The sequence below is a fragment of the Oenanthe melanoleuca genome, chromosome 23, assembly GCF_029582105.1.
Source record: "Oenanthe melanoleuca isolate GR-GAL-2019-014 chromosome 23, OMel1.0, whole genome shotgun sequence".
NCBI classification, from domain to species: Eukaryota; Metazoa; Chordata; class Aves; order Passeriformes; family Muscicapidae; genus Oenanthe; species Oenanthe melanoleuca.
In genome coordinates, this window is record NC_079356.1 from 5,492,850 (window position 1) to 5,507,420 (window position 14,571).

Here is a 14,571-nt window from a genome sequence, read left to right on the forward strand (position 1 = left end):
TACAATTATTATTAGCTCCAAAATCTGCCCATCTGCTGCTCCTGGCTGGGTTTATTCCACAATATCCAATTTCATCTGGGGGGACACCAGAATGTGCCCCTGGGGATGCAGGGCTGGGGGGGAAAGGCCCAAAAATCAGTTTGGAGGGAGAGAAATCACAGCAGAAATGCAGAATAAAACAGGGGAGAGGGCAGAGCAGCACTGCTGGGTTTAAAAAATAAAAAAAAATAATTTAAAAAGTTTTTTTAAGAATTAATTTTTCCATAATTCAGATGTCATGGCTCTCACACAGGTCAGGAGAGGATGAGGAAGGTGCCAGCAGCTCCTCCAGGGGCTGAGATGAAAATGAAATTTTTTCCAAAGGAAATGCACAAAACCAAGAGATGGGGAGTGCAGGTTCTTCCCAGAAAAAACTCCTCCCAGCACTTTAATTTTAATATTTCCCTCCCCAGGGCCGTGCCCTGCCCCAGGATGGGTCTGGCTGTGTTTAAATAAATCCTGATTTGTGCAGGGCTTTGGTTTTTGGAATCCCAGTGAAAATTCCAGCACTGGGATTTCTCCCCCCTGGTTTTCAGGGTGCATTGAACCTGTGGCTGCTGCAGTTACTTCCTCTCCCAGCTGAGATTTCACCCTGCTGTATTTTTATCCTGGCTGTGTTATGTAACAAGATGTGCTGGTGTCAATCTGAGCCCAGCACTGTCAGTAGAACTAATCCAGTTTAACAGGAGCTGAGGGTTGAATTCCTCGTGATAAAAAGCAGAATTAACCCAAATAATGACTGAACTCCTGGGACGTTCATCCCAGCAGAGTTTGCACCTCGTGTTTAACTCCCTGCAAGGAGAATCCACAGGAGGAACCCACAGCCCTTCCTCGAGGCTGAGCAGCTTCTTTTGCTGAATGAAAAATTCCCAAATTCCCCAAAAACAACGTTTCATCAAATTCCCAGAAAACCCCACAACATTTCCTGGGCAGTTCAGGGCTGTGAAACTCAGAATTTCCTGGGCTCATCTGGCAAAGAGCTCTGAGGAGCCAGGGCAGGAATTTGGGAGGAACAGAGACCCCCTGGCACCCCCAGCCAGGCTGTTCCAGCTGTTCCAGCTGTTCCAGCTGTGCCAGGCTGTGCCAGCTGTGCCAGGCTGGCACCGAGGGTGTTTCTCCCATCCACAATTCCCTGTCAGGGTAAAACCCGACTGCTCCTTGGGCTGGGGGTTGGATTTTGCAGAATTCCAGCCCATCCCAGTAAGATTCCAGCCCATCCCAGTAGAATTCCAGCCCATCCCAGCAGAATTCTGCCCATCCCGGCAGGAAAGGACCCCAGTGATGTTGGAGCTTTTGGGATTCCGCACTTTTGGGATCCCCACGCAACTTTTGGGGATTCTGCTCAGCTTTAGGGACCCCGAGAAACTTTGGGGACCCCGCACAGTTTTTGGGACCCTGCACAGCTTTAGGGTCCCTGTGACGTTTTTGGGACCTCGCACGGTTTTGGGAACCTCGCGGAGCTTTCGGGACCGCGCACAGTTTTGGGACCCCTGTTGAGCTTTTGGGTCCCTGCACAACTTTAAGAACCCCGCACAACTTTTGGGTCCCCGTGAAGTTTTTGGGACCCCGCACAACTTTTGGGACCCCGCAGAACTGAGCGCCCCGCCCCGCGCGGTGGGCGTGTCCCGGCAGGGCGTGTCCGTGACGTCACCGCGCCCCGCCCCGTCCGCTCCGGGCCGGGATGGAGGCGCTGCGCTCGGCGGGCCGGGCCCTGCTGCGGAGCCCCGGCGGGACCCGAGCGCCCTGGGCGGGCGGGCGGCACCAGAGTGAGGCGGCCCCGACCCCCGAGCCCCCGAACCCGCTCCCCGCTCACTTTCCCCGCTCTTCCCTCCTTCCCGCCCTGCTCCCCCCGCCCGCCCTCCCTCCTCCCTCCCAGCCCCCCGCACTCGCTTCTCGCCGCACTTTGGGTCTCTCTCGCCGCTCCTGTTGCACTTTTAGCTTCACTTTTAGCTTCACTTTTAGCTTCACTTTTAGCTTCACTTTTCGCTTCACTTCTCGCCGCACGTTTTGCTCCGCCCCTTGCGCGCCCCTTTCCTTGCGCTGCTTGCGCCGGGCTGGGGGTGGCCGTGTCCTCCTGTCCCCTGTGTCCTCCTGTCCCCTGTGTCCTCCTGTCCCCCCCCATCCCTCTGTCCCCGTGTCCCCCAGCCAAGGCTCTTGTCCCTCCGGTCACTCGGTGACCCCGTCCCGCTGCTGGCCCCGTCCCCACGATCGATGGTCCCGTGGCGAGCGGCCACGCGGGGCCACGCCGCACCCCCGAGAGGACAACAGAACTTGTGCCTGTGCCTGTCCCGCTGGTTTTCCCTCCCCAGGGCTGTTTTTTCCCCTCCCCAGGGCTGTTTTCTCCCCTCCCCAGGGCTCTGCTTTTGCCTCCTGCTCCTTCAGCACATCCCAGGCTGATTTTGGCTCCTGCTGTGGAATTTGAGGTTTAGGAGCCCCCGCCTGACCTTGGCCTTGGCCCCGCGCTTGTCCCTGAGTTCGGAGCCCCCCCAGCAGCTCGGGGAGGTTCCCCAGGGGACAGCAGTGACCTCTCCTGGTTCTACTCACCTGGATCCCAGCAGCTGCCCGGGCTTAGCAGCAAATCCCGTTTGATCCGTGCAGGGTCAGGTCACTGCCCTGGGGGGTCCAGGCTGGGGGAAGCGTTTTGGGGTTTGGTTTTGCTGCCTTGGAGGCTGCAGGGGAGGCTCCCAGGTGAGCACCTGTGGCTCAGGTGCTGCTGCCTCCCCTCTGAGCCCTGGGGGCTGTTCCTGGCTCTGAGTCCAGGATCCTCCCCTGTGTCCCCAGAGCTGCCTGAGAACTGGACAGACACGAGGGAGACGCTGCTGGAGGGGATGCTCTTCAGCCTCAAGTACCTGGGCATGACCCTGGTGGAGCAGCCCAAGGGAGAGGAGCTCTCTGCAGCTGCTGTCAAGAGGATCGTGGCCACTGTGAGTGTCCCCGAGTGTCCCTGAGTGTCCCCTGCTGGCCCTGATCTTGGGGGGAGTCTCACTGGGAAGGGTTTCAGAACTGCAGCTCTAGGGAATTTGGGATTTCCAGATGTGGTGGAATTGCAGCCCCAGGGGTTTGGGGATTCTGGATGTGTTGGGGTTACAGCTCCATGGGATTTGGGATTTTCAGGGCTGTTGGGGTTGCAGCTCCAGGGAGTTTGGGGTTGCAGACAGTTCCAGGCACTGGGCAGCCCCTGGCTCTGGCTCCCCTGATAAGCCAGGGTGTGTGGGGAGGCTCTGACCTGCTGGCTCAGCCTGCCCCGGGGCTGGGACAGCTTTTGGAACGTGGCCAGAGCCATTCTGGGGTTCCTCCCCAGGATTTGGGGGGTTGGGAGGGGCAGGGAGTGGGGCAGCTCCAGTTCCGAGCCAGCACAGCCACTGTCCCCCTGCAGCCCCACAGGGGGGGATTTCCAGCCATCCCCTGATTCCCAACCTCCCCCAGGACACTTCCAGCCATCCCCTGTCCCTCCCCACCCCCAGGTGTGTCCCTGTCCCCAGAACCTGCTCCCACCCCTGGGGAGGTGGCAGGGTTCAAATCCTGGCACTTCTTGGAGGTCAGCACTGTTCAAATCCTGGCACTTTTTGGAGGTGCCACTACTCAAATCCTGGCACTTTTCCCTCCCAAGGCAAAAGCAAGTGGCAAGAAGCTGCAGAAGGTGACCCTGAAAGTGTCCCCGCGGGGGATCGTGCTGAGGGACAGCAGCACCAACGAGCTCATCGAGAACATCTCCATCTACAGGTCAGTTCTGGGGGGCTCTCCTGGCCCTGTGCCCCAGGGCTGCTGCTCTGGGCTGCTCTCATCTACCCTGGGGCTGCAGAGGGTTGGGGCATGAATTCAGGGGCATTTACAGATCGTTTGCACTCTCTTCTCTCTCTCTTCTCCTTCTCTTCTCCTTCTCTGTCTCTCTGGTGCCTGTGGGTCTCACCCTGTCCTCTCTCCCTGCCCAGTCTGTGCCATCACCTCCTGCCCTCTGGGAGGGATTTGTGCCACCCTGTGCCATCCCCGTGCTCCCTGCTGGGCCCTGCAGCTGCTGCTGGAGGCAGCCCAGAGCCTGTCCCGTCCCCAGCCCTGTTTGTCCTGCAGGATCTCCTACTGCACAGCAGACAAGAGCCATGACAAAGTCTTTGCCTACATTGCCCAGAACCAGCTGAACGAGAGCCTGGAGTGCCACGCCTTCCTGTGCTCCAAGAGGAAAATGGTCAGTGCAGGGGCAGGGGGAGGGGCTGAGGGGCTGCAGGGAGGCTCAGGGGCAGCTCCCAGGCTCTTGCCCTGCTGCTCATCCCAGCTGGATTCTCGTGCTGGCTGCTGAAATCCTCTCTGGGGTGAGGCTGAGAGCACCTGACCTGCCCCTGCTGTGCCTGGGGTGGGGCTCAGAGCAGAGGCAGAGCCTCCCCCAGCCAAGAATTCCTGCTCTGAGCCCTCCTGGGACCTTTCCCTGCTGGCTCAGTGCTCCAGGATGGGAAGGGACCAGGGGAGGAGAGAGAGGAGCAGGGCAGGGAGAGCCAGAGCTGGGGCTGAACCCCCTGCCTGAGCCAGGAGGGGCAGCCCAGACCCCTCTGACCCCAGAAATCCTTCCCTTGCATGGGGGACAGGGTGTGCCAAACCCCCTGGGGCCATTCCCACCCTGTCCATCCCACCCTGGCCATCCCCAGTGTCCTGGTTTGAACCACAGGTGTCTGCCAATAAAGGCAGAATCTTCTCTTTGGAATGGAGAATGGAAACCCCCTCCCTCCAAATTATTATCATTTTGAGATTAAGGGGCTCTCAGGCAAAGATATGGGAATAGGAATAACAGTTCTTTACTAGAAAAATTAAACTAGAAATGCAGTATTACACAGAACAATCCCAACCCTGCCAGAGTCAGAATCCAAGCTGACACCCGTCAGTCAGTCAGGGTGTTGGCACAGTCCCATTCAATGGTGGCTGCATCCTCCTGCAGGGGCAGATGTGGTTCAGCTGGAGCAGTGCTCCTGGAGAAGGTGCAGTTTCCTCTGAAGCTCCAGGGATGATGTGCAAAGGTCTGGTTTTCCTCTGGAATCCAGTGGGAAGAAGGTTCCTTGGTGTCCAAAATCTCAGTTTTTATCTGGGTAGGAAATGTTTGGCTCCTCCCCTGGCTGGAGCATCTCCCAGTGGGATGATGGAATTTTATCAGTCATGCCCTGGGACTCAGTGGCCATTAACAGGAGATATCTCCTGGAGGGAGGATGGGCTGTGGGAAGATAAAGATGATTGCCCAGCTGGTTTAAAGATGGCCCATGAGCAGAGGATATCTCCATGGAGATCAGGGTCACTGCCCCAGCTGGGTTAACAGATGGGGACAGGATCCACATCAACCCAGCAGCTCAGCCCCCACAGCTCTGTTCCCATTCTCTGCCTCCCCCAACTCATTTTTTATTATTTTTTTTTTCCTTTTGGAGACAATAATGGCACCACAAGTTGTCCCTCCTCTCCTCAGCGTGTGCTCCCCTCCTTGCACGGCCAAGATAAGCCTCACTCTGCAAATTAAAATTTAAATCTTCCTGCTGCTAAAAGAATTATCTCAGTGCTGCATCAGCTCAGTGCATCCCCCCCTCCAAATAAAGTTCTCCAAAGCCTTTTGGTGGCAAAAACTCTGAATAATTTCATTTTTCTGCTCTGTAAAATGCAGGAGCATCTTGCTGCTGAGTGATCCCTGCTCCCAGCCCTCCCCAGGGCAGGGTCCCTGGATGCTCCCAGTCCCAGGCAGCTCATGAATTCATATTTTTAGTTCCTGGGTAATTCTCAGCAGTAGCTGGGTCTATTAAACTTGATTCAGATGTGACAGCTGAAATTGTAAACAGCTGTGAGGAGTTTCATCCTTAATTACCATATTTAAGGTTTTTTTTTTTGCCATAAAGCATTTGCACTTCCATCAAGGATGGAAATAGCTGTGACATTCAAATGAGCTCTCCTGCCTGCCAGGGCTCAATAAAATCCTGTCAATAAAATCAAATTAGCCCTGCTGGCTCTGGGGGCCCCCTGGGTGGATTTTGGGGGTGCTGGGCCCTGGGAACTGCTCTGGGTTGGTTCTGCTGGGAAATGAACTCAGCCTGGAGGCTGGGGGCATTTTTTAGAGATTTCAGTGATTTCAGAGACATTCCAGTGATTTCCATGATTTCTGTGATTTCAGAGATTCCAGTGATTCCACTGATCTCAGTGATTTCCATTATTTCAGTGTTTTCCATTATTCCAGTGATTTCCATGATTTCAGTAATTTCAGAAATTCCAGTGATCTCCATTATTTCAGTAATTTCAGATCTTTCAGTGATTTCAGAGATTCCAGTTATTCTAGAGAGATTCCAGTGATTCCACTGATCTGAATGATTTCCACAATTTCAGTGATTTCAGATATTCCAGTGATCTCAGTTCTTTCAGAGATTTCCATTATTTCAGTAATTTCAGAAATCCCAGTGATCTGTTACTTCAGTGATTTCCATTGTTTCAGTAATTTCAGAAATTCCAGTGATTCCAGTGATCTCAATTATTTCAGATTTCCATGATTCCAGTGATTTCAGTGATTTCCAGTGATTTCAGAAATCCCAGTGATCTGTTTCTTCAGTGATTTCCATGATTTCAGTAATTTCAGATATTTCAGTGATCTCAGTTATTTCAGTGATTTCCATGATTCCAGTGATTTCAGAGGTTTCAGTGGTTCAGAGATGTTTGTGTTTTCCATTATTTCAGTGATTGATTTCAGATATTTCAGTGATTTCAGGGATTGATTTCAGATATTTCAGATATGTCTATGATATCAGAGATTTCAGTGATTTCCATTATTTCAGTGATTTCAGTGATTGATTTCAGAAATTTCAGATATTTCAGTGATGATTTCAGATATGTCAGTGATAATTTCAGATATTTCAGTGATGATTTCAGATATTTCAGTGATTCCAGCCCTGCTCTCCCCTGCAGGCTCAGGCTGTCACCCTGACTGATTAATTTCGGATATTTCAGTGCTGATTTCAGATATTTCAGTGCTGATTTCAGATATTTCAGTGCTGATTTCAGATATTTCAGATATTTCAGTGATTGATTTCAGTGATTTCAGTGATAATTTCAGATATTTCAGATATTTCAGTGACTGATTTCAGTGATTTCAGTGATTAATTTCAGAAATTTCAGATATTTCAGTGATTGATTTCAGATATTTCAGATATTTCAGTGATTGATTTCAGATATTTCAGTGATTGATTTCAGATATTTCAGTGATTGATTTCAGATATTTCAGATATTTCAGAGATACATTTCAGTGATTCCAGCTGCTCTCCCCTGCAGGCTCAGGCTGTCACCCTGACTGATTAATTTCAGATATTTCAGTGATGATTTCAGATATTTCAGTGCTGATTTCAGATATTTCAGAGATAATTTCAGACATTTCAGTGATTCTAGCTCTCCCCTGCAGGCTCAGGCTGTCACCCTGACTGATTGATTTCAGATATTTCAGTGATGATTTCAGATATTTCAGTGATGATTTCAGATATTTCAGTGCTGATTTCAGATATTTCAGTGCTGATTTCAGATATTTCAGTGATGATTTCAGACATTTCAGTGATTCTAGCTCTCCCCTGCAGGCTCAGGCTGTCACCCTGACTGTGGCTCAGGCTTTCAGGATTGCCTTTGAGTTGTGGCAGGCAGCAAAGGAAGGTGAGCTCAGACCTCTCCCCTCTGGTTTTTCCCCATTTTTTCCCTGCCCCAAACTCCCAGGTTTCCCTGCCCAGCCAGGTTTTGGCTGGCTGCTCCTGCTGGGATTTTGGCTGTCCCTGCACTGGTGGGATCTCCCTTTTGGGGTTTTCTCCTTCTGCAGAGAAGGAGAAGAGGGAAAGGTCCATCCTGGCAGCAGGAGGGAGCAGCAGCCCCAGCTCAGCCAGCCCTGCCCCAGGTGGGACAGAGGGAGGGGGCAGGGGTGGGGACACCTGGGGGATGGGGGTGGCCCTGGGGGATTTGGGATTGTCCACAAGGGATTGGGATTGTCCCTGGGGGATTTGGGATTGTCCACAAGGGATTTGGGATTGTTCCTGGGGGATTTGGGATGTCCCTGGGGGATTTGGGATTGTTCCTGGGGGATTTGGGATTGTCCACAAGGGATTTGGGATTGTCCACAAGGGATTGGGATTGTCCACAAGGGATTTGGGATTGTCCACAAGGGATTTGGGATTGTCCATAAGGGATTGGGATTGTCCACAAGGGATTTGGGATTGTCCACAAGGGATTTCGGATGTTCCTGGGGGATTTGGGATTGTTCCTGGGGGATTTGGGATGTCCCTGGGGGATTTGGGATTGTCCCTGGGGGATTTGGGATTGTTCCTGGGGGATTTGGGATTGTCCCTGGGGGATTTGGGATTGTCCCTGAGGGATTTGGGATTGTCCCTGGGGGATTTGGGATTGTTCCTGGGGGATTTGGGATTGTCCCTGGGGGATTTGGGATTGTTCCTGGGGGATTTGGGATTGTTCCTGGGGGATTTGGGATTGTCCACAAGGGATTGGGATTGTCCACAAGGGATTTGGGATTGTCCACAAGGGATTGGGATTGTCCACAAGGGATTGGGAATGTCCCTGAGGGGATTTGGGATTGTTCCTGGGGGATTGGGGATTGTCCCTAAACAGGGGTGGGGACACCTGAGGGATTTGGGATGGCCCTGGGGGGTGGAGAATGTCCCTGGGGGATTTGGGATTGTCCCTAAACAGGGATAGAGACAGTCTGAGGGATTTGGGATGTCCCTGATGAGCTGGAGATGTCCATGGAGGATTTGGGATGAGCCTGAGGGATTGGGAATGTCCCTGATGGATTTGGGATTGTCCCTGAGGGATTTGGGATGTCCCTGGGGGATTTGGGATTGTCCCTGAGGGATTTGGGATTGTCCCTGATGGATTTGGGATTGTCCCTGAGGGATTTGGGATTGTCCTGAACAGGGGTGGGGACACCTGAGGGATTTGGAATGTCCCTGATGGATTTGGGATGTCCCTGAGGGGTTGAGAATGTCCCTGGGGGATTTGGGGTTGTCCACAAGGGATTTGGGATTGTCCCTGAGGGATTGGGATTGTTCCTGGGGGATTTGGGATTGTCCCTAAACAGGGATGGGGACAGCCTGGGGGATTGGGAATGTCCCTAAGGGATTTGGGATTGTCCACAAGGGATTTGGGATTGTTCCTGGGAAATTTGGGGTGTCCCTGGGGGATTGGGGTGTCCCTGAGGATTTGGGATGTCCAAGATTTGGGGTGTCGCTGAGGATTTGGGATTTGGGGTGTCCCTGAGGGACATCAGCCCTGTGCTCTGCCCACAGCTGCAGCCAGGGGGGCCCTGCTGGATCTGGGGGGCTCTGCCGGGTCCCCCCGGGGCAGCTCAGAGTCCCCAGAGCTGGAGAGCAGCAGCAGCAGCAGCGAGCCCAGCCCCGGGGGCAGCTGCAGCCTGCACTGGGTAAGGGCACTGGGGAACTGGGGCACTGGGGACACTGGGGGACTGGGGACACTGGGGACACTGGGGACACTGGGGGGCACTGGGGAACTGGGGGACTGGGGACACTGGGGAACTGGGGGAACTGGGGACACTGGGGGGAACTGGGGACACTGGGGACACTGGGGGGAACTGGGGACACTGGGGACACTGGGGGCACTGGGGGGAACTGGGGGAACTGGGGGAACTGGGAATGGGAACTGGGGATGGGGGAACTGGGAGAACTGGGGGAACTGGGAATGGGAACTGGGGACACTGGGACTGGGAACTGGGGGAACTGGGGACACTGGGGACACTGGGGGGAACTGGGGACACTGGGGAACTGGGGGAACTGGGGACACTGGGGACACTGGGGGGCACTGGGGGAACTGGGGGAACTGGGGACACTGGGGAACTGGGGACACTGGGGGTAACTGGGGGGAACTGGGGGTAACTGGGGGGAACTGGGGACACTGGGGGGAACTGGGGACACTGGGGGAGAACTGGGGTGAACTGGGGACACTGGGGGGAACTGGGGGAACTGGGGGGAACTGGGGACACTGGGGGCACTGGGGGGAGCTGGGGACACTGGGGACACTGGGGGGAACTGGGGGGAACTGGGGACACTGGGATGAACTGGGGTCAGCTGGGATCAATTGGGGTCAACTGGGGACACTGGGATGAACTGGAGTCACTGGGGTCAGCTGGGGTGAACTGGGATGAACTGGGGTCGGCTGGGATGAACTGGGGTCAGCTGGGATCAATTGGGGTCAACTGGGATCAGCTGGGATCAACTGGGATGAACTGGGGTCACTGGGATGAAGTGGGATGAGCTGAACTGGGATGAGCTGGGATGAGCTGGGATGAACTGAACTGGGATGAGCTGGGATGAACTGGGATGAGCTGGGATGAACTGGGAGGAGCTGGGATCTCTCCATGCAGCAGCCATCCCCTGCTGTTGCTCCCTGCCCAGCTGTCCTGGGCACTGGGTCCCTGCTCTCCCTGCCCTGGGCTCTATGGGAGGTGATGCTGCTGCAGCCCTGGAGCCTCTCCCTGCCCGGGGGGGCTTGGGGCAGGAGGGAGGGCAGGGATGGGATGGGATGGGATGGGATGGGATGGGATGGGATGGGATAATGGGATATGGGATAATGGGATGGGATGGGATGATGGGATGGGATGGGATGGGATGGGATGGGATAATGGGATGGGATGGGATTGGGATGGGATGGGATGGGGATGGGATGGGATGGGATGATGGGATGGGATGGGATGGGATCCCCCCAGCCCAGCCCCCCCTGCAGATTTTGGGGGTTGCAGCTTCCTGAGGCTCTCCAGGTGAACTGAGCTCAGCTCTGGATCCAGCCCTGCAGGCTCAGTGCAATCCCAGTGCCCTGCCCAGAGTTCTCACCCTTCACTCATGGATTGCATTAAGTCTGTGAGAGCATCCCAGGATTTTGGGAATTGCTGGATCTGCTCACTCTGAGCATGGAAAAGCTTCACCCCAGGCAGCTCCAGGGCTTCTCCACCCAGGGCTGGAGGGCAAAAACAAAAAAAGGGCAAAACCCTGGGATTCACCTTTGAGGCACTCAGGAGCCAACAGATATTTTATTTTTTAATTTTTTATTTTTTTTATCTGAGTGCAGAGCCAGATCTCTAAATACACTTTTGTGCAGCTCTCTTAGCAACTACTTGTCTCTCTTTTTATCTCTCAACAAAGGAAATGGATGATGGTCTGGATGAGGCATTCTCCAGGTAATTCTCAGCCCCAGAGACTTGGCTGCTGCTGCCTTTTAATAAAGCTCCTTAATCTAATCAGGGCTGGATCTGCCCCAGCAGCTGCCCCAGCTGCTAATTGAAAGACAGGCTTGAAGGCTGCCTGATAAGGCAAATATTTTGATAACCTTTTAAGGCTGGAGAGAGGCTGTGTGTGATGGGGAATTTAATTCCCCCAGCACCTGCTGGGGCTGCTCCCATCAGAGCCTTGGTCAGGTGCTGCTCCCAGCTCTGCTCCTCCTCACAATTCAGCCTGGGTGGCCATCACTTAATTTGGTTTATTCCTCTTTCCTCTCCAAATTCCAGGCAAAGCCAAACAAACCCATTTCCTCTGGGGTGCCTTTTCCTGCCTGTGCTGGCAGAGCTGGGGCTGCTGCGGGTCCCTCCTGCTCCTCCTCCTGGTTTCTGTGTTCCTCCTTCACTCTGTGTTTCCCTGTGTTTCTCTCCATTTTGCTTTTTGTTTTGTTCTGTTTTCCTGTGTTTCACTCTGTGTTTTATTCTCTTTTCCTGTGTTTCACTTTGTGTTTGTTTCCCTCTGTGTTTCCCTCTGACTTACTCTCTTTTCCTGTGTCTCACTCTGTGCTTCCCTATTTGTTTCATTCTCTTTTCCCATGTTTCTCTCTGTGTTTTATTCTCATTTCCCATGTCTCACTCTGTGTTTTCCTGTGTTTCTCTGTGTTTTATTCTCTTTCCCATCTTTCCCTCTGTGTTTTATTCTCATTTCCCATGTCTCACTCTGTGTTTTATTCTCTTTCCCTGTCTCACTCTGTGTTTTCCTGTGTTTCTCTGTGTTTTATTCTCTTTCCCTGTCTCACTCTGTGTTTTATTCTCATTTCCCATGTCTCACTCTGTGTTTTCCTGTGTTTCTCTGTGTTTTATTCTCTTTCCCTGTCTCACTCTGTGTTTTATTCTCTTTCCCATGTCTCACTCTGTTTTCCTGTCTCACTCTGTGTTTTATTCTCATTTCCCATCTCTCCCTCTGTGTTTTTTTCTCTTTCCCTGTCTCACTCTGTGTTTTCCTGTGTTTCTCTGTGTTTTATTCTCTCTCCCTGTCTCACTCTGTGTTTTCCTGTGTTTCTCTGTGTTTTATTCTCATTTCCCATGTCTCACTCTGTGTTTTCCTGTGTTTCTCTGTGTTTTATTCTCTCTCCCTGTCTCACTCTGTGTTTTCCTGTGTTTCTCTGTGTTTTATTCTCATTTCCCTGTCTCACTCTGTGTTTTATTCTCATTTCCCTGTCTCACTCTGTGTTTTATTCTCATTTCCCATGTCTCACTCTGTGTTTTCCTGTGTTTCTCTGTGTTTTATTCTCATTTCCCATGTCTCACTCTGTTTTCCTGTCTCACTCTGTGTTTTATTCTCATTTCCCATCTCTCCCTCTGTGTTTTTTTCTCTTTCCCTGTCTCACTCTGTGTTTTCCTGTGTTTCTCTGTGTTTTATTCTCACTTCCCATGTCTCACTCTGTGTTTTATTCTCTCTCCCCTGTCTCACTCTGTGTTTTCCTGTGTTTCTCTGTGTTTTATTCTCATTTCCCATGTCTCACTCTGTGTTTTCCTGTGTTTCTCTGTGTTTTATTCTCTCTCCCTGTCTCACTCTGTGTTTTATTCTCTCTCCCTGTCTCACTCTGTGTTTCTCCCCCAGGCTGGCCCAGTCCAGGACAAACCCCCAGGTGCTGGACACAGGGCTGACAGCCCAGGACATGCAGAGTGCAGAGACTCTGTCCCCTGTGGACTGGAACCAGCTGGAGCCCAGCAGGGCAGGGAGGGACGAGCTCTTCATGTTCTGACATCCAGGGACCCTGCAGAGGATTCCTCAGCCCAGTTTAGACCAAAGCTTCCCAAGCCCAACACGGATTTTTCTACCTTGCTTTTCTCTAAGCCACCAGCTGCTCTTGGATTTATTTATTCACAGTTTACAGAGTTCCTGGAGGTGTGGGGAGCTCCTCCTGGGAGGCAGAGGCAGCTCCCAGTCTCCCATTCTGGAGCTGGGGGGTTTGCAGCTGCTGCCAGTGTGAGATCAGAGCTTTGTCCCAGTGGCACTCCCAGCCCCCAGTGGGAACCCAGCTTTTCTAACCCAAAGACTCCAAAGTTTTGCACTTTAAAGCTTGATCTGAAAGCAGTGGTCTGAGCTGTCAAGGTAAGCAGTGCCTGGAATTAATTCTCTTGAGAAGCTTTTAGCCAAAAAGAGCCACTGAGATCCCAAAGCTCCCTTGGCTTTAAGAGCAGAACCAGCAGGGGGGAGGGTTTGTTCTGCTGGCAGGGGCAGAAATCCACATTCCCAGGATTTGTTCCTGCCTCGGGGGTGGGACTGGAGCAATTCCTGTCCTGGGGGCTCAGGAAGCTCCATCCCCCCAGGGCTGAGAGCAGCAGTCAGGTGTGAAGCTCTTGCTAATTAAAAAATGAGATTTAACGATCCTGGATGGATCCCTGACACCTCACAGCGTTTGTGGCCTTATGTGAAGTGTACTAATCTGTTTTATAGATTTGTAACTTGGGTTGGAAGCACTAATTCATTCCCCAGGTAGCTCTTTAGAACTCCTGGCAGGAAGGGGGAAAAAAATAAAAAAAAAATCCCTCTCTGTCAGTGTAGGGATTCATTGGGAAGCAGCTGAGTGACTCTGACTTAGCTTGGAGGTGTGTGAGTGTGAGGAGGATTTTTGGAGCTGACTCATCAGGTAGAACCTGTGCTCAGTTGCACATTTTGGGATTGCTGTGCCCTGACCAGCTCAGATCTCCCCAGGAAACTGGGATGGACTGGGAGGGTTTCTCTCTCCTTTCTGAAACAACACTATGTGTGTCTAGAGTGGGGTTTATTTTTTAAGAAAACCTGATGCTGTGATTCTTTATCCTGTACTGAGGGGAATTAAAACTCTGCCATTTGGTTTTTTGGAGCCTGTGTGCTGTGTGGGTTTATTATATGTGTGGCAGCTCTTGGGGTCTGGGTTCTTGCAGGATGGGATCAGGAGCATCCTGGGGAGGGGATTCAGGAGATTTGATCCCTTCTGCAGCCCTGTCACAACTAAAAGTGACAGCCAGGAATAAAACATTTGCATCTCTGGCATTTTTTTATTACTTTTAACATGCTGTCTTTTTTTTTTTTTTTTTTTTTTTTTTCCCCTGTGAGTTACTGGAAATTTAAATTATAATGGTATGCTTCACTTAAAGAAAGTAGCCATAGCAACAGGAACATCTAAATTATTGCAGGCTGATCACTTCTCTCCTGGAGCCACATCCCACCTTTCAAAGGCACTCCCAGGGGTGCAGGCTTTTAATAGAGATTTTTTTTTTTTAACCTTTTTTTGCAAATAAACAAGTGAACACTTTCTCCA

General features: G+C 52.2%; 1 protein-coding gene across 1 annotated transcript; it reads left to right on the forward strand.

Annotated features, from left to right (window-relative positions):
- The first annotated feature begins 1,701 nt into the window (after positions 1–1,701).
- On the forward strand, positions 1,702–14,133 carry LDLRAP1 (low density lipoprotein receptor adaptor protein 1). The gene is made up of 9 exons (XM_056509311.1): positions 1,702–1,805; positions 2,821–2,963; positions 3,650–3,762; positions 4,108–4,222; positions 7,614–7,686; positions 7,847–7,921; positions 9,324–9,457; positions 11,190–11,224; positions 12,885–14,133. Exons 1-9 carry the CDS (start codon positions 1,721–1,723, stop codon positions 13,027–13,029), a joined length of 918 nt encoding a protein of 305 aa, XP_056365286.1. The 5' UTR covers positions 1,702–1,720; the 3' UTR covers positions 13,030–14,133.
- The last annotated feature ends 438 nt before the right edge of the window (positions 14,134–14,571 follow it).